The 23,475-nt window shown below is 40.8% G+C and overlaps 1 protein-coding gene across 1 annotated transcript in view; it reads left to right on the top strand.

Moving 5' to 3' along the window:
• The window catches only part of LOC122563165 (6-phosphofructo-2-kinase/fructose-2,6-bisphosphatase 2-like), an 81,855-nt gene that overhangs the window by 7,970 nt on the left and 50,410 nt on the right, over positions 1-23,475 (top strand). The window contains exons 2-5 of the mRNA XM_043716650.1: positions 4,556-4,681; positions 17,146-17,242; positions 21,941-22,007; positions 22,841-22,915. Of these exons, the coding sequence (XP_043572585.1) occupies positions 4,556-4,681; positions 17,146-17,242; positions 21,941-22,007; positions 22,841-22,915 (365 nt within the window). The remainder of the gene's footprint in view (positions 1-4,555; positions 4,682-17,145; positions 17,243-21,940; positions 22,008-22,840; positions 22,916-23,475) is intronic.

Here is a 23,475-nt window from a genome sequence, read left to right on the forward strand (position 1 = left end):
GAACACTTCAACCCCAGGACATCAATGTGGACTTCACCAGTTTCCTCCCCTCACCTTACCTCAGTTCCAACCTTCCAGCTCAGCTCTGAGCTCATGACCTATCCTACGTGCCAATCTCTTTTCCCAACTATCCGTTCTACCCCCCCAACATATCACCTCCACCCCCCCCCATTCACCTATTGTACTCTTTGCTACCTTCTCCCCAGCCCCATCCCCCCCTTTAATCTCTCCACCCTGGGGCTCCCTGTCTCTATTCCTGATGAAGGGCTTTTGCCCGAAACGTCGATTTTCCTGCTCCTCGGATGTTGCCTTTCCTGCTGTGCTTTTCCAGCACTGCTCTGATCAAAACTCTGGTTTCCAGCATCTGCAGTCCTCACTTTTGCCTTTCAATAATCTACCTAGTGTGCTTTATATAGTTTTTGTAATCAAACTTAAACAACTTTCTGGCGTAGAGAATTCCAGAGTTTCGTTGCCTTCCAGGAGAAGAAATTGCTTTTCATTTCAGTGATAAATGTGTCTCCTTATTCTGTAACTATATCCCTTATTTCAGATTTCCCCACTAATGGGGACATCACCTTACAATCTACCCTGTCAAGCCCCATCAGAATTTTGTATGTTTCAATAGATTTTTTTTTTATTTCGCTACAATCTAATGTTTCGCTGTTCTTGATGTCAATCCTTTCATCCCAGTATCAGCCTCGGGTGAATCTCTTGAACTGCCTCTGAAGCAGTATGTCTTCTCTTGAATACAGGCATTAAAACTATACCCTTCACTAGGTGTAACCTCGCCAGCACCTTCTATAGTTGTTAGAAGATTTTCTTGTTTTTAAACTCCAATCTCCTAAGAGTAAAGGCCAAAATTCCATTAAAAACAAAATTTTGCAGATGCTGGAAAGTGACACAGTGTAAAAATACAGCAGAAAATCAGGTCTGTTCGCATGTGTGGAGTCAGAAATGGAGATATGTTTTTTGAGCAGTATGACTTCAAATCTGAGTTTTTCTAGCATTTTTCTTTTTTTCCCAAAGTTCCATTTGCTTAATTCCTTTGCTGTCCCTGCATACTAAATTTTTGTGATTCAAGCATATAAACACCCAAGTCTCCCTCGACTGCACCGTTTTGGTCTCCAAAAATGACTTGACCTCTATTTAAATAACATTCCACCTTTCTGATTCTTGCCACAAAAGTGCATGATCTCACAACTTCCTACATAAAACTTAATCTGTTTTTCCCTCTCACGCAATCCATCAATTTTCCCCTGCATATTTCTTATGATCTCATCATAGCATACCCTCGCACCTATTTTCATATCGCTAGCAAATTTGGATATATTACATTCTGCCACCTCCTCTAAGTCATCAATATAGATAGTAAATAATTGAGGCCCTTGGATTAATCCCTGTGGAACTCCACTAGTTGCATCTCACCTGAAAAAGACCCATTATTCCCAATTCTTTTGGTGTGTTAACCAATTCTTCATCCATGTTAATGCCTTACGCCTAATATCATTGTCTCCTTTCCTTATTCACACATGCATTGTGGGTATGCACGTTTGAATCGGTATTGCTTGCCCATCCATAGTTGCCCGTGAAAAGTTGATCGTGAGCTGCTGCATTGAACTGCCACAGTCCATGTGCTATAGGTAGACCCATAATGCTGTTACAGAGAGAATTCCAGAATTTTGACTCAATTATGCTGGTGCAATAGAGATGTATTTCGAAGTCAAAGTGGTGATTGCCATTGAGGTAACCTGCAGGAGGTGATGTTACCATGGATCTGTTGACACATCATAGTATTGTGTGCAATCGCCCTTTATGTGGCATCTTATTGAATGCCTGATGGAAGTTTGACTACACCTATTGATTCCCATTTATACACTTGTGTCCTAAAACAATTCTAGCAAATTTGTCAAATGTGATCTATCTTTTACTAAGCTATGTTGAGTTTGATTGCATAAAGTTTTCCTAAATATCCTGTTATTTCTTCCTTAATAACAGATTCTGGATTTTCCCCAATGACAGCCAAGTGACCTATAGTTTCCTGCTTTCTGTCTCACTGCCTTCTTGAATAGGGGTTTCACATTACTGGTTTTCCGCTGAACCCTCCTGCAACTGAGTGAGTTCTGGAATATTGTGACTAAAGCCTCTACTACCTCTGCAACCACTTCCTTCAGAATCCTTGGATATAGTCCATCAGTTCCTTGTGACTTATCTACTTTTAGTTCAATTAGTTTATCAAATACTTGGCACAGTGGTTAGCACTGCTGCCTCGCAGCGCCAGAGGCCTGGGCTCAATTCCCGCCTCAGGCGACTGTCTATGTGGAGTTTGCACATTCTCCCCGTGTCTGCGTGGGTTTCCTCCGGGTGCTCCGGTTTCCTCCCACAGTCCAAAAGATGTGCAGGTCAGGTGAATTGGCCATGCTAAATTGCCCGTATGGTTAGGTGAAGGGGTAAGTGTAGGGATATGGGTGAGTTGCGCTTCAGTGGGTTGGTGTGGATTTGTTGAGCCGAAGGGCCTGTTTCCACACTGTAAGTAAACTAATCTAAAATAAAAACTTTGTCCTTTGTGACAGAGACTATGACGAGATCTTTCCTCCCATTCGCATTATCTTTGGGGTGTTTACAGTATCCTCCACTATGAAGACTGATGCAAAATATTGGTTTAAATTATCTAACATTTCCCTGCACCCCATGATTAATTCTGCAGTTGCATCCTCCAAAAGCCTCACACCTATGTTAGCTACCCTCTTATTTTTTTTAAATTATAAATCACATTGTATGTAAAGCAATAACTGGTGCATGTAAACAGATTTTTGCAGGTATAAAACATGTTTCTATTTCTCATCTCTCTCCACACCCAGAATTCTTTGGGGCCTCCACCCTGAAGCCATTTTTCATGTGGTTTATAAATTTCAAGATTGGGCAGACCAACGCCTTTTTCCAAGGAGATCTTCAACTTGATCTTGAATACTCATGGAAGTCAGTTGCTTTTGGTTTTTATGTTTCTTACCAATTTATTTTTATCATCAAATCTTTCCCTTATTATTAGTTATTTTGTCATCCACCGTGAATTCCTGTATTCAAAAATCCCAATTCTTGCACTACATTACTTTTTTGCATGCTTCATATGCCTGGCAAAGAACAATAAAGTCGAATGTGTGGTGCTGGAAAAGTACAGCAAGTGAGGCAGCATCCAAGGAGCAGGAGAAAAAATGTTGTCGGGCATAAGCCCTTCCCCAATTCTGAATAGAAACAAATGAATTCAGCCTAAGGGTTAAAGAATGTTATCCTGTTAATTTGTGGCTGAACTTCAACCAGATAACTCTTCAGTGTATGTGCTTAAGATTTGTTCTGGGAGTCAAAGGTTATTGCCAAAAGTTGGTCAAGATCACAAATGGTAGTTTAAAGCAATTTTTTTTGGTTGTTTCATATTCCAGAACTCAATCCATTACAGGATGGTTCCAGCAGAAAACCAAATAATGTGAAACTTTCTGACGATGCTGCTTGCACGCAGAAAGAACCTGTGCATGGAGGCTTTTTTTTAAATGTGAGAAGGTAATTGCACTCCAGCTGCCACAAAAGTCTGGCTGCCCACTTTTATCACTAGCCATAGGCATATTGGAAGAATTCGCAGGTTGGTAATCAACCTCTTTGGCTGTTATGACACACTTACTGTGGCTAACAAGATGGGACTTGAATCCAAAGCTTCAGGCTCTGAGGTGAGGTCTCTACAACTGCATAAGAGACCTCCTGGAAACTGTATTGCATAAGTTAAATAGACAGGACAGTGTATTTGTTCCAGATTTGGTGATAGGACTGACTGGGAAAATAGTATCGGTCTCTTCTGTTCTCTTCTGTCTTCAGCGAACCCAAGTGTCAGGCAGAAACCTGACATGTGGGTCCACTTCAAAAAGCTCTCCTCTATTGAAATTGCATTCTACTCTTGATTCAATTTATATACTTTACTTCCAAGTGGACTGGTGAGTGTGTTTGAATTCAAATGTCCAATTACTCATAAACAGGCAGACAAGGTGGACAGCTTTCTCTTACCCCTGACATCATCTTATAGCTTATATATTGTACGCACATCATATTCATTTGGTGAACAAAATATTCCATCTAATCAGGAATGTCGATATGGAGACTGTGCTTGAAAGATATATGTCTCTTAGATAACATCCTTGTGAACAATGGACAATTGATTGTGTTGTCTCATTGTTATCTCCTGAACTGGGAACAGAGAAACTTTATTGCTAAGAAACTGCAGAATCTTTTAGAGCTATTTCTTGCAGTTTCTTTAATTTCAAAACTGTTCTCTGTTGTAACTATAGTATTAAACTACCATACTCTCATGTATATATCTGCCCACTGTAATTTGCTGATTTTGAAATCTGCTTCTCGCACATTGTATTTAATACTGTATTACTTTTTCCAGGACTTTGGTTATTCACTAATACAGTTTTACCTAAATTTTCATGGTAGCCTCTGATGCTTAACACTGCGAATGAGACTCTTCATTTTTTTAAAATTCTTGTTTCATATTTTCTTTTAATTGCAGCCTGGGCATCTCACATGACCAATTCCCCCACATTGATTGTAATGGTGGGATTGCCTGCTCGTGGGAAGACTTATGTTTCTAAGAAACTCACTCGCTATCTCAATTGGATCGGTGTCCCCACCAAAGGTAAGTCATCTTATTATACAGATTTAATCTCTTGTATTATGATATATTCGATCAACCACATAACAGTGGCAGCAAAGATATACAGAGGGAATTAATTTATCACAGTAATAACCAAGGGTGTTATTCGTCAACGATAGATGTTTCCTGATGAGGATACTCATTTTTGTTAAAGTACTTGTCTCGCTGTAGTGATATAGTCCATTCTGCTGGTGCAGTATTATGATCCTTAAAGTGTTTTATTTATTATCCTGTGGTTTAGCACTAATTGTAGAACTTATATCATCATAGACCAAATACTTGCAGAAAATTACTGGTGATTTGAACCAACCACATTACTTATTTAAATCTACAGCACTTGGAGCATGAACCTACTTTCTGTTTGCTTGTCTTTCCTGATGCAGTAAGTGCTGGTTTCATTAAATTTTTAAAAAATCATGGGATGTGGGCTTTGCTGGCTGACCAGCATTTATTGCCCATCTGTTGCCCCTGAGAAGGTGATGGTGAGCTGCCTGCTTGAACTGCTGCAACTCGTTTGCTGTAGATGGACCCACAATGATATTAGGGAGGGAGTTCTAGGATTTGAAGGAATGTCAGTAGATTTCCAACTTTGGATGGTCAGTGGCTTGGAGGGGAATGTGTAGGTCTTAGTGTTCCCATATATCTGCTGCCCTTGGCATTCTAGATGGTAGTGTTCATGGATTTGGGGCAGCATGATGGCACAGTGATTAGCATTGCTGCCTCACAGTGCAAGGAACCTGGGTCTGCCTTTAGGTGACTGTCTGTGTGGAGTTTGCACATTCTCTTCATGTCTGCGTGAGCTTCTTTAGTGTGCTCCAGTTTCCTCCCACAGTCCAAAGATATGCAGGTTGGGTGGATTGGCCATGCTAAATTGTCCAGGGATGTTTAGACTAGGCTGGTCAAGGGGAATGCAGGGTTAAGGGGATAGGTGGCGGGGTGGGTCTTCGTGGGATGTTCTTCAGAGGATTGGTGTGAACTCGATGGGCCGAATGTCCTGGTTTCATACTGTAGGGATTCTATGACAGTGCTGTCTAAAGGGCTTCGGTGAATTTCTGCAGTACAACACATAGATGCTGCATGCTGCTGGTACTGAGCATTGTTTAACACTGAAGCTCATTGTCTGCTTTTTTTTCTGGCCCAGAATAATTTGGGACTTGGGGGTGGCCTGTGTGATTTTCCGTGCTCTCCCTGTGCATACCATTTGCATCAACAAAATAGATGTACTTGGAAGAAAGAATGAAAGCAGAAGTTGCACTGAGATAGAAACGGGGAAAAAATGAAAGCTTAGGGTCAAAATCTAGATTAGAATGGATAATTTTTTAAATTATTGTATATATCACTGCATTATCCTATTTCCAGCTTTATCCATATGACTGTATTCTGACTTTATATAAAATCTATAATATTGGATTTCCTTTAGGCATCTGTTTATGAATATTAAAAACCTCAAATCTTCCTTTAAGCACACAATTTGGAGATGTCGGTGTTGGACTGAGGTGTACAAAGTTAAAAATCACATAACACCAGGTTATGGTCCAACAGGTTTAATTGGAAGCACACTAGCTTTTGGAGCGCCGCTTCTACATAAACCTGTTGGTCTATAACCTGGTGTTGTGTGATTTTTAACTAAGCACACAATATTGTGTTTTATTCTAGTACCAGTCCAAAAATACTAGATTTATTAAATTTAATTGTATGATATATCATGATGAGATTTGAATTCACCACCAAAACGTTTACACTTTGCATCATTCTTCTTAAGATTTCCACTATCTTGAATGGGGATTTCAACTGAATTCTAAGTTCTAAGCATTGCATTTCTTTCTTTCCTAATCCCCTAGCTGTTGATGGTGAATCACTGTTTGGTGAAGTCTTTGCTATTAGGGGCTAGCGATGACTTTTTGTTTAATCTAAAGACTTGAATTTGAAATATGCTTTTAGGGTTTGTCGGAGAAATTTGCCCAGTAGGTTGGAGATCACAAAACAAAGCTCGAAGTGAAATTAACAAACAGTTTATTGCAAGCAATATCGCTGGAGGAGAAAACACTAGCTTACACAGAACTGACAGTCTGCACAGAGAATTTGATTTCTCCTCCCAGAGCTGAGGATGAGACCAGTTTTATAGTATTGCTGCACAATGACACTGATTAAGAAATGGGAAAATACGATGTTTCTGAAAATGGAGTAATTTAGTTGTAAGGGTGCTAATTGGAAAACAGTTTATCGATGAATGTCCTGTTCCTTCTCACAATGCAACATCTTGACAGTATCATGGTTCCATTCATCTTCAAAGGTAGGTGTTAAAGTCAAGTGGTGAGGTGCTTCCATTGTCCTGTGGTGCCTGTCTGTCTGTTCTACTCTTTGTGTGGCTTTGCTGTTGCTGGGTTGTGAAACTGCTCTTAGGGTTTTGAGCTTCTTGTCATGTCCATGGGAGCTTGAAAGCATATTCCATTGTCTGCGTGCCATCTGATCCAGTTCGTGAGGTGCTCGGGAATTCTGGGTGTCCTGGTACAATTTGGCCAATTTGCTTTTGTGGGTCTGTCGTGGGTTAGCAAATCTTTTCCCACAAGGTTTGTGGATTATCCTGTTGTCCCTCTGGTCCTGTTAATGCTGTTCAAGAATAAGACTACAAATATATCTCCATTCACTCTGATTCTTGCATGTCCCCACTTACAAATTTTGATTATTTTCACTATTAATTGATGGGGTGTTGCTGTTGGATCAGCACTGACCATTTGTATTTGCCCTCAAGAAGATGATGAGCCACCTTTTTGAACCACCACAGTCCATGGGTGTAAGCACAACCACAGTGCTTTTAAGAAAGGAGTTTCAGGATTTTGACCCAGCAGGAGTGAAGAAACAGCAAGCTAGTCATAATTCAGGATAATTTGTGGCTTAAAGAGTTTGGAGGTGACAGGGGCCCCAATCATCTGCCATGCTGACTTGCTAGGTGGTAGAGGTCATGGTTTGGAAGGTGTTGACCATAAGACCATATGAATAGGGAGTGAAAGCAGGCCAATCATCCATCAAGTCTGATCTGTCATTCAATGTGCTTTTGGCTGATTTGATAAACCTCAACTTCACTTCTGTCATTTTCCTATAACATTTGATTCAGATACTGATCAAAGATCTGTCTATCTCTGCTGTGAATATACTTAACAAAGAAGCCTCAACAGCCCTCTATGGTAAGGAATTCCATTTAGAAGAAATCCCTCCTCATTTTGACCTAACTGGGCAGCCTCTTAATTTATGCCCAGATTAGAGTGGTGCTGGAAACGCACAGCAGGTCAGGCAACATCTGAGGAGCAGGAAAATTGATGTTTTGGGCAGAAGCCCTTCATCAGGAATCAGGAATCAGGAACCCTTCATTCATTTCTGATGAAGGGCTTCTGACTGAAACGTTGATTTTCCTCTCCTCAGATGTTGCCTGACCTGCTGTGCATTTCCAGCACCACTCTAATCTTAACTCTAATCTCCAGCATCTGCAGTCCTCATTTTTGCTTAGTTGATCTTAGCTTATGTCCTCTGGTCCTAGACTCTCCTGCAGTGGAAACAATTCTCCATCTGCCCTGTCAAACCCCCAAGAATGTATATATTTCAAGAATGGTGTATATATCACCTCTCATTCTTCTAAATTTCATACCCTGGGATCAACTGATGAACTTTCTCTGGGTATCTCTAGTGACCTTTGATAGGGGAATCAAAACTTTTCAGTGTTCTAGGTGCCTTGTATAGTTTTAGTAAAACTTCATTATTTTTCTACTCCATTCACTTAGAATTAAAGTCAAATATTCCATTGCCTTCCTTATAACTTGCTGAACTTATATGCCATTTTTTATGATTTATGCACAAGGACTCCCAAATCGCTGTGCTACAGTTTTTGCAGTTTTTCTATTTAAATAATATTTGGCACTCGCTTCATCCTGCTAAAATGCACAACCTCTCATTTTTTCACATTTATTCCATCTGCCAAGTTTTTACCCCTCTGGTTTAACCAGTCTATACTCCTTTGCGGACTCTTTATGCCATCCTTGTCACTTGCCTTCTCATCTATTCTTGTTATATTCACAAACTTGGTAATGGTACATTCACTTTTCTCATCCAAATCATTAATATATATTAAAATAATTATGGATACTACACTTATCCCTGTTATGCACCACTAGCCATCCCGAAATATCCCCTCTTATCCCAACTTTGTCTTCTGCTAGTTAGCCAATTCTCTCTCCATGCTGATGTCAAACTCGCCACACCATGGCTCTAATTAAGTAGTCGAAAGGGAGGGAACTTATCAACCACCTTATTTTAATCCAAATATATGACGCCGTTTCGTCTTAACACATCCTAGTTATAAACTCTTAAGAGAATTTCAATAAATTTATTAGGAATGATTTCCTCTTTTTGGATCCATGCTGAGTCTGATTATGCAATGTATTTCTGAAAGGTCTGTTCTTATATCCTTTATAATTGCCTCTAACATTTTTCCAATAACATGTATTTTAAGTTAACTGGCCTATATTTACCTGTTTGTTTTTGTCACTTCTTTCTGAAAAAAGGCATTATCTTCGTAGTTTTCCCATCCTCTTGCATTTTTCCAGAATCTAATGATGCTTGTAAAATTACTACCTATGCATCCACTATCTTTATTGCTACTTTAATAACTCTGTTGCAACAAGTCTAAGGGATCTATTGACTTTTAGCTCCATTAATTTTCCAGCTACTTTTTCTCGAATGATAGTTACTTTTTTTATTTCCAGTCTTCTGTTTTTTTTTCAATTTTGATAACTCATGTCATTGATTTTTTTTAAACTTTGTTTCATTACCTCTGTAAACATACCATTCAGTTTCATGAGCGTGTCCCATCATTCGGTTATAAAGGGGGTTGAACTGACTGGTCAGTCTCAAGTAGCATCTTACTACCTAGTATTAAGCAAGTTCAACAAGAACTAGAAACATATAACCATACAATGAGACTAAATTGGACTTTTGAATTGCATTTACAAACACTTTAAAACGAATCACTTCCTCTAAAACGCAATTTTAAGGTCTTGATATGCTGTATAGACATATAGAAGTTCTATTTATTGTCGTTTCTCAATACCCATCGAAATATGAAGCAAGTGACTGGATTTGGCTATCTTTAGTACGTTTTGCAAAGTTGAGAATGTAGTTTACATCTGTTCAAATTAATGCTGGACAGTACATATTTATATATGTACATGTTAAGGAATAAAAGCTTCAAGCAAAGTACATTGGGTGAGGTTAATTTTAATATTAATTATCCATAAACTATATTCACAAATAATAATGGAAAATTATCCTTCAAAAGTATCATATGACAAAACTATCAATACTCACTGCTGTTACTCCAGTAAACCTGTTTGCAACTTTGGGAGTCACAGATGCAGAATAATAGAGAAGTCTAGATGTTTTGGACAGTAATTCAACTTTTCTCCAAAGATCATACTATTCAAGTCCACTCAAAGTTTAGTCCTTAAGCATTCAGTTAATGACATGGAGGTGCCAGTGTTGGATTTGGGTGGATTCTCTCTACTTTGAGCCGGCAGTTTGTGATGTCGATAGTAGTCATTCAGTTATTCGACAGTGATTATTTGCATCATGTCGAATGTATTTGCATTCAATTGATTGCACCTGCTTATGTCCCAACTCCAGAGTACCAAATGGAGATGAAACGGACTTGGGACCTGCCTGCTGAAGCACATTGGTTCCACACTTCTTTTCATTACATATAGAGAATAAAGGAAATGTGGATCTGAGGCCTTGTGCAACAAAAAGCAGGAACAACTTAGAAGTGGCTTGGTAGGTGTAAAAGCTACCTACCCATCGGCTTTGAGGCTCGTGAAGAATGTGTTTTGGCATGCCCCACTTCAGGCAAGGCAGTTTCAATTTTCAGGAACAGGAATCCACAAATGGGCCCTATTTGTTGAACCACATTATTGCCATTCTCAACTATTGTCTGAAATGGGGACTGCTGAAGCTTTCTTTTTTCAAGTCTGGTAGTGATGGGAACAATTACAACATTTAATAAGTGTTTAGATGAACAATGGACCTGAAACTATTTTTTTACAAATTTCTTTCAAATCATAAAATATGCTCTATGTATAGTCACTAGAGCAGTTCAGTTCTATACATTCTTTGCTTATTGAAAACAAACATTGGGGTTTGAGTTTCTGTATAGCTACAACAAACACAAAGGCACTTCGTAATTATGCAAAGTACTATTTACATGTATTTGAAGCATCGGGAGGATCCAATAACTGAACACACCCCCACTGTATTTTTGTAGAAAGATCTTAGATGTTAAATCTGCTTTCTCTGTACTAATGTTGCCAGATCTGCTGAGTTTTTCCAGTAATTTCTGTTTTTGTTCCATCTTTAATGAGCCCATATTACCCTTTAATGTTTTTCTAAAGTAATTATGAAATTTGTTAACTTCTATAGCACTTGCAGATACTTCTGTTGTGGTTTTCTATTGTTTTCTGACTGGCCATTTAGATTGTTTTTCACTTTACCTTGCATTTTGTGCAAGCTTTTTCTTTAAGCTTAGTTTGTTATGTATATAATTGGTGGTGCTTCCCCTTTAAGACAGCTGTTCAGGTGATTAGAGGAGCAGAACTTGCAGTCTAGAGAACTAGCTTTGGAGGTGTGAGTATCATGAGTAACAGGTGTGAGTAACAGGAAAGTGTTCCTGTTCTGATTTGCCATTTGTCTACCTGGCATATAGTTTCTGGTTCAAAAAGGAAGCACCATCATAATAAATGGCGAGAAGAATGGGATCCAGTTCACAAACTGTACGTAAACAGTCTTTTTTTTGTCCAGGGAGGACGTCATCCAGACTTTGGAAAAGGCGCAATATTAAGGATGTAACATTGCAGAAAAAAGTCGCGAGGAGGCTCATGTTGTGGGTAAATCCAGGAAAGAACGTATGCTAGCACAGCCAGTGAGGAAGCAGCCAAAATGGAGATGGTTCAGCAAGGGGACCCCAGTTGAAAATGGCTACTGGACTCAAGTGGCAGGAAAACTAAATGGCAGGCCAATTTGGAGTAGTGGGATCATTTGAAGAGTCAGAAAATGAACTTTACATGGAGCACTTCAGTTCCTTAAAGGTGAACAGAGGCTGAGGACGTGGTACTTGTTTTCTTAAGTATCTCTGAATCAAGACTTTTGCAATTTTAAGGAGTCTGCTACAGCCACAGAAACAGGCAGAGACGGCATTCCAAGAGCTATGCCAAGTGTTAGAAAATTATTTCACATGCAAGCCACTGATGATTGCAGAAGGTTTGTGCTTTTACAAATGGGTAGAGGACAAAGGAGAGTCCTTTAGCAAATTTGTGGCTACTTTCAAGAAGTTAGCAGGACATTGCAAATTCAGAGTGTTCCTCCAAGATGCATTGTGGGGCCTCAGAAATGAAGCCATCCAATGGAAGCTTCTAACAAGGAGAAACCTGGATTTCAAGGCAGCTTTCGAAATTGCTGCCTTGATGGAGTTGGCTGCCAGGGAAGCGACCCAGTTGGCTGTCATCAACTGCTTGTGCCAAATAGTACAAACTCAGCAGAGTGCCATACCAATGTAGAATGCCATCCATGTGGCAAGAGTAGCCATAAGACTCGGAGCCCAGCACTGCACATGTAAGTCAGTGAGTCATATTGCCCAAAATTGCTGGGAGAAAGTGAGGACTGCAGATGCTGGAGATCAGAGCTGAAAATGTGTTGCTGGAAAAGCACAGCAGGTCTGGCAGCATCCAAGGAACAGGAGAATCGACGTTTCGGGCATAAGCCCTTCTTCAGAAATTGCTGGGAACAAGCTAGAGGATGAGGCATAAAGTATGTGCCACCAACTAGGGAGTGGACAGAATCAGTGGGATCTGTGGAAGAGGCAGAAGGCCCAGGGTCAGCAGTCTATGTTAAATATGTAGTCAGTACAGGGTGAAACTGATCATTTCTGAATTCTATCCAAAGTAGAGGGAAGACATTGAAAATAGAAGTGGATAGGGGCACAGTAGTGTCCCTTCTTTCTGAATTGGTCTCTAGGGAGAAGTTAAAGGCACTGCCATTCATACCTGTCAAGATTATGCCACAGACATACACAGAACAAGTGGTGTCACTGAAAACCTATGTATTGTTGAAAGTATAGTTAAGGGACCACGTGCAGAACTGCTACTTTATGTAGTAAAAGGTGACTATCCCACATTATTCAGATGTTCCTGGTTACAAAAATTGAGGTTGAACTAGGGTGTGGGTAATAGACTGGCGGACTCAAAAATGAATTTGCAAGAAATCCTGGACAAGTACGAAGATGTCTTCAGTGGAATTCTTGGGAAAAGGGAAGGATTCAAAACTAAATTACAGTTGAAGCCCAAAGGCTTGACTTAGGAGCTTGAAGGTGCATCTGGTACCATATGTCATCCAGTCTAATGTGAAGGTGGAACTAGAACGGCTGGTGAATCTGGGAGCATTGGAATCAGTAACCACCAGTGATTTAGGCCACTCCCATTATTCCAGCCTTAATGGGATGATGAGGATTTGTGGTGACTTAAGGTCACAGTCAAGCCAGCCCTGAGTGTAGATCAATACCCCTTTGGACTCATATACTAAATCAGTGGACTGGCCAGGGAAAGAAATTTTCAACAATGGATCTGTTGCAGGCCAACCTCCAGATAGGGTCACACAGGTAGCTGCTGCTGACAATACTGACACGCGGCAGTTTTGATGGGAGGCTATCATGAAGGCCCCTAGACTCAAATGTGTCTGTACTGAGATTGTTCTTGACACTTGGAAATTACAAAGGTAAGTTTGTGTCTGATCTAGGACCTGTGCTAAAACCCCTGCATCAGTTGCTAGGAAAAGGGCGGCCATAGAAATGGATCCAGGCATGTGAGGTGGCTTACCGGGAGGTGAAGCAAGCCTTAAAATAAAAGTTGGAAGTGTTAATGCATTTCTACCTGAAGTTGCATTACAGTTAGCTTGTGAGGCCTCCCCTTATGGGTTTGGCACTGAGCTGTTGTGTATCTTACTAAATGGAGAGGAAAGGCACATTGCGTTTGCATCAAAGTCACTCTCCAAGATGGAGGAGAATAATGCTCGTTGAGAAATAAAAATTGTGTTGTGTTCAGCATAAGGAAGTTTGCCGATTTCCTTTATGGCAAGCACCCCATGCTACTGACAGAACAGAAGTCGCTAACCTCCATTTTTGGCCCGTTGCTTGGGATGCATCATTGGCAACAACACAACTGCAGAGATGGGCTCTGGCTCAGTCTACTCATATGAGATCAAATACTGACAGGTAAAGAAACATAGCAATGTAGATTGACCGTCAACGCTGCCAGTACCAGGGAATGAAGGTGTTCCCAACTAGAATATGAAAATTATATACTTTGCCCAGGCTGACAGGCTGTCAGGGTCAACAAATCATCAGTAGAGGCTGGTTTTGAGCTGGTCTAGAGCTTGTGTCCAGTCTAGAATTGCCTGTGGAAATGTCAGCATTGTCAATAAAGTGTTCCTGCTCAAATTTACCATTTGTCTACCTGGTATACCTGGTTTCAAAGGAAGCACCATCATGACATGATGCTTTTACTCATCTCATCTCATTTATTGACCACGGTGCTGGACTTATTCCTGAGAGGGAGGACCAGTTGTGAAAATTGCCCAGAATTACATCCTTCACTATCCAGGCGGTGGGAGTTATCCATATAGGACAGGTGTTTAATGTGGGGAATGAGAGTTGTTACTCCTCTCCAATTAAGAGGAAAGGTGCTGGATCAAACGTACCAAGGCCACCGCAACACGGTGTTTCGAAGGCAATAGCTGGGAGGTATTTTTGGTGGCTGAATGTAGACTTGCAGATTGACAAGAAAGTGAGATCGTGTGAAGCCTGCACATTAGTTAGAAAGGCGCTGCCTTATCAACCCTTCACCCATGGGAATGGCCTCAAACACTGTGGCAGCAAAATTTCATCAATTTCATGAGACCATTAGAGATGTTACTAGTGCTTGTGGATGCCCACTCAAAGTGGCTGAAGGTGCAGTCATGAAGTTGGTATCAGCTGAAACAATGATAGATTGGTTTGAAATGTTTTCCAGGTTCAGGAACCCTGAACAAGTTGAGTGACAATGGAGTTGGACATGCGAGTTTGGTTCCATATCACCTGGCAAGGAATAGCAAAGGAGAGAGAAATTTTCAAACCTTGAAGGCTTTACAAGGGAAGAGTTGCTTCAACAGCAAATCAACAACTTCCTCACTATGTATATGAACATGACCTCATCTTCGCTGGTAACACTGTTGTTCAGCTATCAGCTGAGAGCCATGTCTGACTTGTTGCAGCTGGGAGAGACCAGAGAGTTAGTAGAGTGAAACCAGGAAGGACAGAAGGACAGGAACTTCAAGGTCGAGGGTATTATACTTCTGGAGAAAAATGAATCCCAGGATATGACAGGACTGTTGTCATATAGGATACAGACTAGGGATAAATTGTCACACCTCACCAGCAAAGGGCAGTCCCTCAGAATACTGAGCTGGTTAGGTTAGGGCTGGTGATGTTGACCAAGTAATGTCTGTCTGAGCCATGGTTGTTAATGTAGTTTATGGATGGAATATCTTGTATAATAGAGGAGTAGTCATTCTTCTGTTGTTGCCATGCTTTTGTAAATATTCATGACTATTTATATGCATTCTAGCTAATATATGTACAATCTTGATAATTGTATATATGTTTATTAATGAGACGTTTAAATTTGTGGGCGGCACGGTGGCACAGTGGTTAGCACTGCTGCCTCGCAGCGCCAGAGACCCGGGTTCAATTCCCGACTCAGGCGACTGACTGTGTGGAGTTTGCACGTTCTCCCCGTGTCTGCGTGGGTTTCCTCCGGGGGCTCCGGTTTCCTCCCACAGTCCAAAGATGTGCAAGTCAGGTGAATTGGCCATGCTAAATTGCCCGTAGTGTTAGGTAAAGGGGTAAATGTAGGGGTATGGGTGGGTTACGCTTCGGCGGGTCGGTGTGGACTTGTTGGGCCGAAGGGCCTGTTTCCACACTGTAAGTAATCTAATCTAATCTAATAAAGGGAAAAAGGTGTTATATATGTAGTGGGGCGTGCTGCCCCTTTTAAGAGAGCTGGTGAGGAGGACCTGGAGATGCAGAGCTTGTGTCCAGTCTAGAACTGCCTGTGGAAATGTCAGCATTGTCAATAAAGTGTTCCTGCTCAAATTTACCATTTGTCTACCTGGTATACCTGGTTTCAAAGGAAGCACCATCATGACATGATGCTTTTACTCATCTCATCTCATTTATTGACCACGGTCAGTTAACAGCATGGGACCTTTTGCCTTTTAGGTTGCATGTTTGTTTTGTATCATATCAAACTTATTTGAACAATTTTCATTGTTGTAAGTTTATCCATTAACAGTTCAGCCCAATTTATGATGACCAAAACATTTCTCAATTCTTTGAAATCTCCCTTATTTAAATTTAAATCCTTGGTTTGAGACTCTCCTTTCTCTGTCTCAAGCCCTAATATCAAATTGATTCATACAGCATAATCCTAATGTTCATTAGGATTAAGTACCTCGAACACCTCTCAAACAGTGGATTTAGAAGCAGCAAGCATGTTTTGTAATGGAATAAATGATTTCTAACCATCCAAAATTATGGTATATATGGAATACAGGAGACAACATTCAATGAAATACAATGTTTTAATAAATATAAAGATATTCTACTGAGAAAATGATATAACAAAGTAAGGTGTATAAAATTTGCTACATTGACCACAGTTATCGGCTATCTAATATGTATATGTGCAAGGGCTACCATGCAATATGGCAACAGACACACATGCAGTACTCACTTTCCTGCCTCAGAAATATAATTTCATGTCATAATTGCGTACATATCTTAGTTTTTAATGGGCAATTTTTCATTTGTTTGACATCTTCTGAAAATTTCTACAGCTTTTTGCTCCTTAAGACTGGGAGTACGTGAACATTAGAGCTGCAATGGGTAAAATTGTGTGCAGATAAAGAAATTCATGAATGTGAAGATGTGAAAGGTGGAGTTTCACTGCAATACTTTGATTTATTACTAAACAAGTATGGTATAGAAGTCCACTCTAAAGCAAATTGTTCTGGAAATAAAATTAATCAAACCTGTTATTTAGTTGTTGCAATATAGTTGATGTAAGTACATAGGAAAGTTTGTAGCTATTTACTTTATAATAGGAAATACATTTGATTGTCACCTGGAAACAAGAGAAAATTAGTGTTGGACAAATAAGGAGCATGTGACATAACATAACAAACTGTTCCAGATTCTGTAAAGGGGAGGTTCAAGCTCTCCAGAAATTCCAGGGGACTCATAATTGGAATCAACTCCAAATAAATCATTCTGAATTTCCAGTTTCTTTATTACTTATGCGTTTTTCTTTGACTTGCAGTTTTTAATCTGGGCGAGTACCGCCGTGAAGCTGTGAAATCATACAAGTCATTTGAATTTTTCCGTCATGATAATGAAGAAGCTATGAAAATCAGGAAGTAAGCAAATTTTCCTGTATCATGCTGAGTACAGAATACTTAATATGTTGTCCAACGAGTGATGTAGCTAACTAGTATTCAATCAGGCTTGTGATATGCTACTGAAGTAATGTTATTTTTCCACTTGTCAATTTCCACTCATGATCCCATAGTTTGCCGAACATAGGTGACGGTGCAGAGTCCCATTCATATATTTACTTTGAGCTGTTCAGCTGCTAGGTACATCATGCTACAGAGCTCATTTATATTCTGTTTATCAGAAACTGGAATCTTAGTTGACGTTGGCTCTGGAGTCGAAAGTGTGGTGCTGGAAGGACACAGCAGATCAGGCGATATCCGAGGAGGAGGAGAATTGACGTATCAGGCATAAGCCCTTCATCAGGAATGATGCCCGAAAAGTTGATTCTCCTGCTGCTCGGATGCTTCCTGACCTGCTGTGTCTTTCCAGCACCACACTCTTGACTCTGATCTCCAGCAGTTGCAGTCCTCACTTTCTCCTAGTTGATTTCAACCGTCCTGAAAAACCTAATCCAAAGATGGCTACGTTGAAGAAGTTCTCCTCTCTCTACAAGGATCTCAGTGAGTCTCTCTCTCCCTGCATCCACCACGTCATCTCCTGGGCCCTGAAGTTCTTCAGCCACGTCCTGAAGCCACTACCACAGCCACATCTCCTTCCTCAGTGCCTGCCTATGGAATCAACTGATCCCACATGGACTCCGGTCGACATTCAGATCAACACAATTTGGACCTGAACAAGACAACCAGTACATACTACAAATCCGAAACCTTCAGCAACAATTTTCTTTCCGGATCCTCCGCTCTATGCTAGCGGCCATGTCCCGCCCTACCTACTCTACCTGCAGTCAGCCCTGCCTCAGCTCAGAGTCACACTCTCCCAGACCTGCAACGAACCTCTGCTGTTCTACATCCTGAGAAGAATTCACACACTCAACAAACATTTTTTTCTCTACCATATTGGACATAAAAGAACATAAGTGAAGCCAACTTTCAAGTACTTACTTCAATACGTGGGTTTCCTCAATCATTTCAGAACCTTCCTTTGGAACTGCTCAGACGCCATTAGCCATGCGGCCACTCCTCCTATGATTGGCACAGTGAATTATGATGTCACTTCCGCCCCGCCGCCCCTCAGACTGCAACCACTGCTGACCACAACACCTTCGCGATTGCTGTCCAAATGACTGACTCTGTGACCACTGCAGGATCCGCCACTACTGCTAGATTCACCGCTGCTGGCATAGACACAATACCTACTCTGCACATCAACTCCGCCCCCGCAGTTGTCGCCGACACTGCAGCAACTTCAACCCCAAAAGACGTCACTCACCTGGACACGGAGGATACCATCACCGATGTCACTTCCACCACCAGTGACACCACCCACTGAAACTCAATCTGCCGACACAAGTGATGTCACTTCCACTCTTGTGGGCACTGCTGTAGGCCCCACCTCTGCCCCCATAGCGAGCATCACTTCCGTTGGTGACATCACTCCTGACCCTATTACCACGCCCATTCAAGTGGCCGTCTCCACCCCAACACCCTTTACCTATATGCATTAATGATCTAGATGAAGGCATTTGTGGGTGGCACAGTGGTTAGCACTGTTGCCTCACAGCGCCAGAGACCCGGGTTCAATTCCCGCCTCAGGCGACTGACTGTGTGGAGTTTGCACGTTCTCCCCGTGTCTGCGTGGGTTTCCTCCGGGTGCTCCGGTTTCCTCCCACAGTCCAAAGATGTGCAGGGTCAGGTGAATTGGCCATACTAAATTGCCCGTAGTGTTAGGTAAGGGGTAAATGTAGGGGTATGGGTGGGTTTCGCTTCGGCGGGTCGGTGTGGACTTGTTGGGCCGAAGGGACTGTTTCCACACTGTAATCTAATCTAATCTACACAGTAAAAGTACTATTAGCAAACGTGCTGATGACACAAAGCTGGGTGGCAGGGTGAAATGTGAGGAGGATGTTATGAGAATACAAGGTGACTTGGACAGGTTAGGATGCATGGCAGATACAGTTTAATGTAGATAAGTGTGTTATCCACTTTGGTGGCAAGAACAGGAAGGCAGATTACTATCTAAATAGAGTGAAGTTAGGTAAAGGGCAAGTACAATGAGATCTAGGTGTTCTTGTGCATCGGTCAATGAAAGCAAGCCGTAAAGAAAGCTAATGGCATGCTGGCCTTCATAACAGGAGGAATTGAGTATAGAAGCAAAGAGGTCCTTTTACAGCTGTACAGGGCCCTGGTGAGGCTGCACCTGGAGTATTGTGTGCAGTTTTGGTCTCCAAATATGAGGAAGGACATTCTGGTTATTGAGGAAGTGCAGTGTACATTCACGAGATCAAATCCCGGAATGGCGGGACTAACATATATTGAAAGATTGGAGCAACTGGACTTGTATACACTTGAGTTTAGAAGGCTGAGAGGGGATCTGATTGAGACGTATAAGATTATTAAAGGATTGGACACTGTGGAGGGAGGAAGCATGTTTCCGCTGATGGGTGAGTCCAGAACCAGAGGACACAGTTTAAAACTAAGGGGTAGACCATTTAGAACAGAGTTGAGGAGAACCTTCTTCACCCAGAGAGTGGTGGATATATTGAATGCTCTGCCCCAGAAGGCATGGAGGCCAAGTCTCTGGATACTTTCAAGAAAGAGATGGATAAAGCTCTTAAAGATAGTGGAATCAAGGGTTATGAGGGTAAGGCAGGAACAGAATACTGATTGTGGTGATCAGCCATGATCACAATGAATGGTGGTGCTGGCTCGAAGGGCCGAATGGCCTACTCCTTCACTTATTATCTATTGTCACTCCGTTCCAGCCCCATCCCAGGTCCTACCTCCCAGCCGTGCTGTGTTTTCACTATTTCCCCCAAACTCCCCCTCACTGCAGATGAACGTTTACTCCTCAGCAAAGGCCTCACCTTCATCCCCCTGCACTCCTGAATTAATGAGTTTGACATGTGCCGTGACTTTGAACATTTCTTCCGCCTCTGGGCCCACTATTTCAAACAAGACTCCCGCCCACCCACCAAGGATCCCTGCTCTGACCACCAACACACCCCATTCACCTGGCCTGTTACTTGCCCTTAACCTCTTCATTTCTAACAGCCACCATGACATTGGCCGCCTCAACCTGTCCACCGCTCTCATCCACCCCAACCTCCCGCCTTCACAATGCGCAACCCTCCGTTCCAACCAACATCATTATCAAACCTGCAGACAAAGGGGCACTTTGGTTTAGCGAATGGACGTCTACACCACGGAAGCCAGGCACTAAGTTGCAGACACCTCCTCCTACTGCCCCCTCGACCACGACCTTGCCTCCCATCACCAAACCATTATCTCCCAGGTCATCCACAATCTTATCACCTCTGGGGATCTCCTATCCACAGTCTCCAACCTCATTGTATGCGTACCCCACACACCTTCTACCAAAGATCCACAAACCTGATTTCCCCCCTCAACCTATAGTCTTATCCTGCTCCTGTCCTATTCCTGATGAAGGGCTTATGCCCGAAACATCAATTCTCCTGCTGCTTGGATGCTGCCTGATCTGCTGTATCTTTTCAGCATCACACTCTCTACTCTGATCTCCAGCATCTCCAGCAGTGCTCTAGAGCAATGAATTTGTCAAGTACTTGAATTTATGTTTGTTCATTTATAATTCCTTCACAGAAATGTTGAGAAAACATATATCAAGCATAAGAGCAAAAGTGTAGTAGGTCCTATCAAAAGATTGGTCAAAAAAGTGAATTTCAGTTCAGATCTCAAAATATCAGATCTCAGAATATTAAAAGTGGTGAGAAAGGTCAAGTAAATTAACAGTGTTGAATTTAGTGCCAAGGGCTAGACAATTCAAAGTTTGAGTATGAAGTTGTAAGCAATTTGAGTGGAAACTTCTTACCTCAGCCAAAATTTAAATCAGCCTTGGATATTAATGATCTGTTAAGTTGAGCACTTGTGTCTCTGAATTAGCACTTTTTTACATAAATTGTGAAGCAACTGTAGTCAGTACCATATTCTATGCATTGTGCAGTTTATATCAGAATATGAGAAGAGAAAGGTATCACCTCTGTTTTCATAACCACCCACTGTCCATTTCACACCAGAATGATCAAAACCCGTGTCAAGACGCTACCTTTCCTTTTAGTTGGAGGTGACTACATCATGAAGCTTTCTGCACAAAGGGGAAAAAATAAAAAGGAATATGATTATTCAAGTCACAGGAGAAAAAACAGTGACTAAAAGAATGAATATATTTCCACAAAATTGGGGAAACTTTAAAGAATACGTACTGTGCAAGATAATCTGATTCAAAATGCATGTTGTGGTGTTGACTAGTTAATTTACATGCTATTCGCTGTCTTTTTATGATTTATTGGGCTAATCTCATGAGAACATCACTGAACTTTGTAGACATTTAGTAATGTAATGAAACAGCATCTAGCCTTCTAGATGGCACGTGTGAAATTTGAAAAAGAACCATTATGATCACTATGGAGAGCATTGCATATCATCTTAGGGTATGCTCAGTGCTGCAGAGTAGCTGTGATTTTATTGTGCCTGTTCCACTTTTGCAGAGAGAAACTTGGCAAATCCTGGCATTCCTATTCAAAATCCATTCTACTATACATGGGCTATTTGTTCAAATATTAATTTTCCCTTTGCTTTCAATAGACAGTGTGCCTTAGATGCCTTGAAGGATGTGAAAACCTACCTTACAGATGAAAAGGGACAGATTGCAGTAAGATGTTTTAAAATTGTTACACTTACGGTGGCAACTTATTATTTTTTGTCATTTATTTTGATATTCAGCAACAAAGAATAAAAGTATGCACTTAGACTATTTCATTGAAACATTAAATTATTTTCTTATAGTTTCTAATATTGCATACGTTCATAGCTGTGTCTAAACAAATACGTGAATTAATTTTATACTTATTGCATTGTATGTATTAATGTAGAAGCTTTACCAGTTTTGTTAGGTTGTGTGGACAACAGAATTGTCATGGAATGGGAAATTAATGCTGCGTTATGAATGAGTTATCTCAAAGCAAAAGAGGAATTGTGAAATGCATCCCATTTCTTGTTCAATGTTTATCCACTAACTTTATTCTTTGTTGCAGCTTCTGTTCTTATTCTGTTCCATTATGGGTACTGTGTTATTACTACCCCTTCCTTCCAATGATGCTCCAAGTTGCTACCCTGTGGTTTGTAATACAGTTTGGTTGATCTCCGAGAAGAATCTGATGAATGATATAAGATCTGTCTGTCATTACACTATATTGGCTCGTCATTCCTCCTGTCTTAAACACACCCCTATCCTTCAGTGTAGCACTAGACAGCACAGCCACTGGCACATAATGTGGCTAATCACCTGAAGTGATAGTTTAACAAAACAAAATTGAAGTTCACATTGGAAATATGACATTAGTATTAAAAATATTGTTTTCTTTTTAATGAAGGGTCATGTTCTCTCGTAGTTTTGAGAGATCATTATTTCTATTCATTAAAAATATAATTTGTGTATAGATTTAAAGTCAATATAATTGTTTTCATTTTATTTCTCTATCCCAGGTCTTTGATGCAACTAACACAACTAGAGAAAGAAGAGATTTAATCCTGAGTTTTGTACGAGATAATGCATTTAAGGTTAGAAATCAGAAGAAGGAGCAAGTTTTCTTTTGTTGGTATTAACAGAATAATTTTAACTACTCTCAAAGTAAATATTTTGTCCAAATATATCAATTCAACTTAGAGTGCTTGTTAACATTATCTTTATTCATTCATAATTTTGCGAGTTAAAGCAACGTGTGATAGAAATGTAGTACAGTGATTATGTTATGGCATTTAAGACTTGAAGATGTAAACTGGTCATCCAGAGACATGAATTCTAAACCTGTTATGGCAGTCAGGGAATTTCAATTCAGTTCATTGAATAATCCGTGTACAAAATTAATATTAGTACTGGTGACTACAAAACCTCTGGATTATTGTAAAACCCATCTGGTTCAGTAATGCTGTCTGGGGAGAAAGTCTGTGTCTCTCACCCAGACTCTCAGGAAACCAAAGCAATTTGTTGCATTCTAACTGTCTTTTAAAATGACCCAGAAACTACTCGATTCTTAAGAAGGTGGCTCATTTGAATAGTTGTCAGGGATGGGCAATAAATGCTGGCTTTTCCAGCAACAGCCAAATCCTGTGACTGAAGA

The sequence above is a fragment of the Chiloscyllium plagiosum genome, chromosome 26 (genome assembly GCF_004010195.1).
Source record: "Chiloscyllium plagiosum isolate BGI_BamShark_2017 chromosome 26, ASM401019v2, whole genome shotgun sequence".
Lineage (NCBI taxonomy): Eukaryota > Metazoa > Chordata > Chondrichthyes > Orectolobiformes > Hemiscylliidae > Chiloscyllium > Chiloscyllium plagiosum.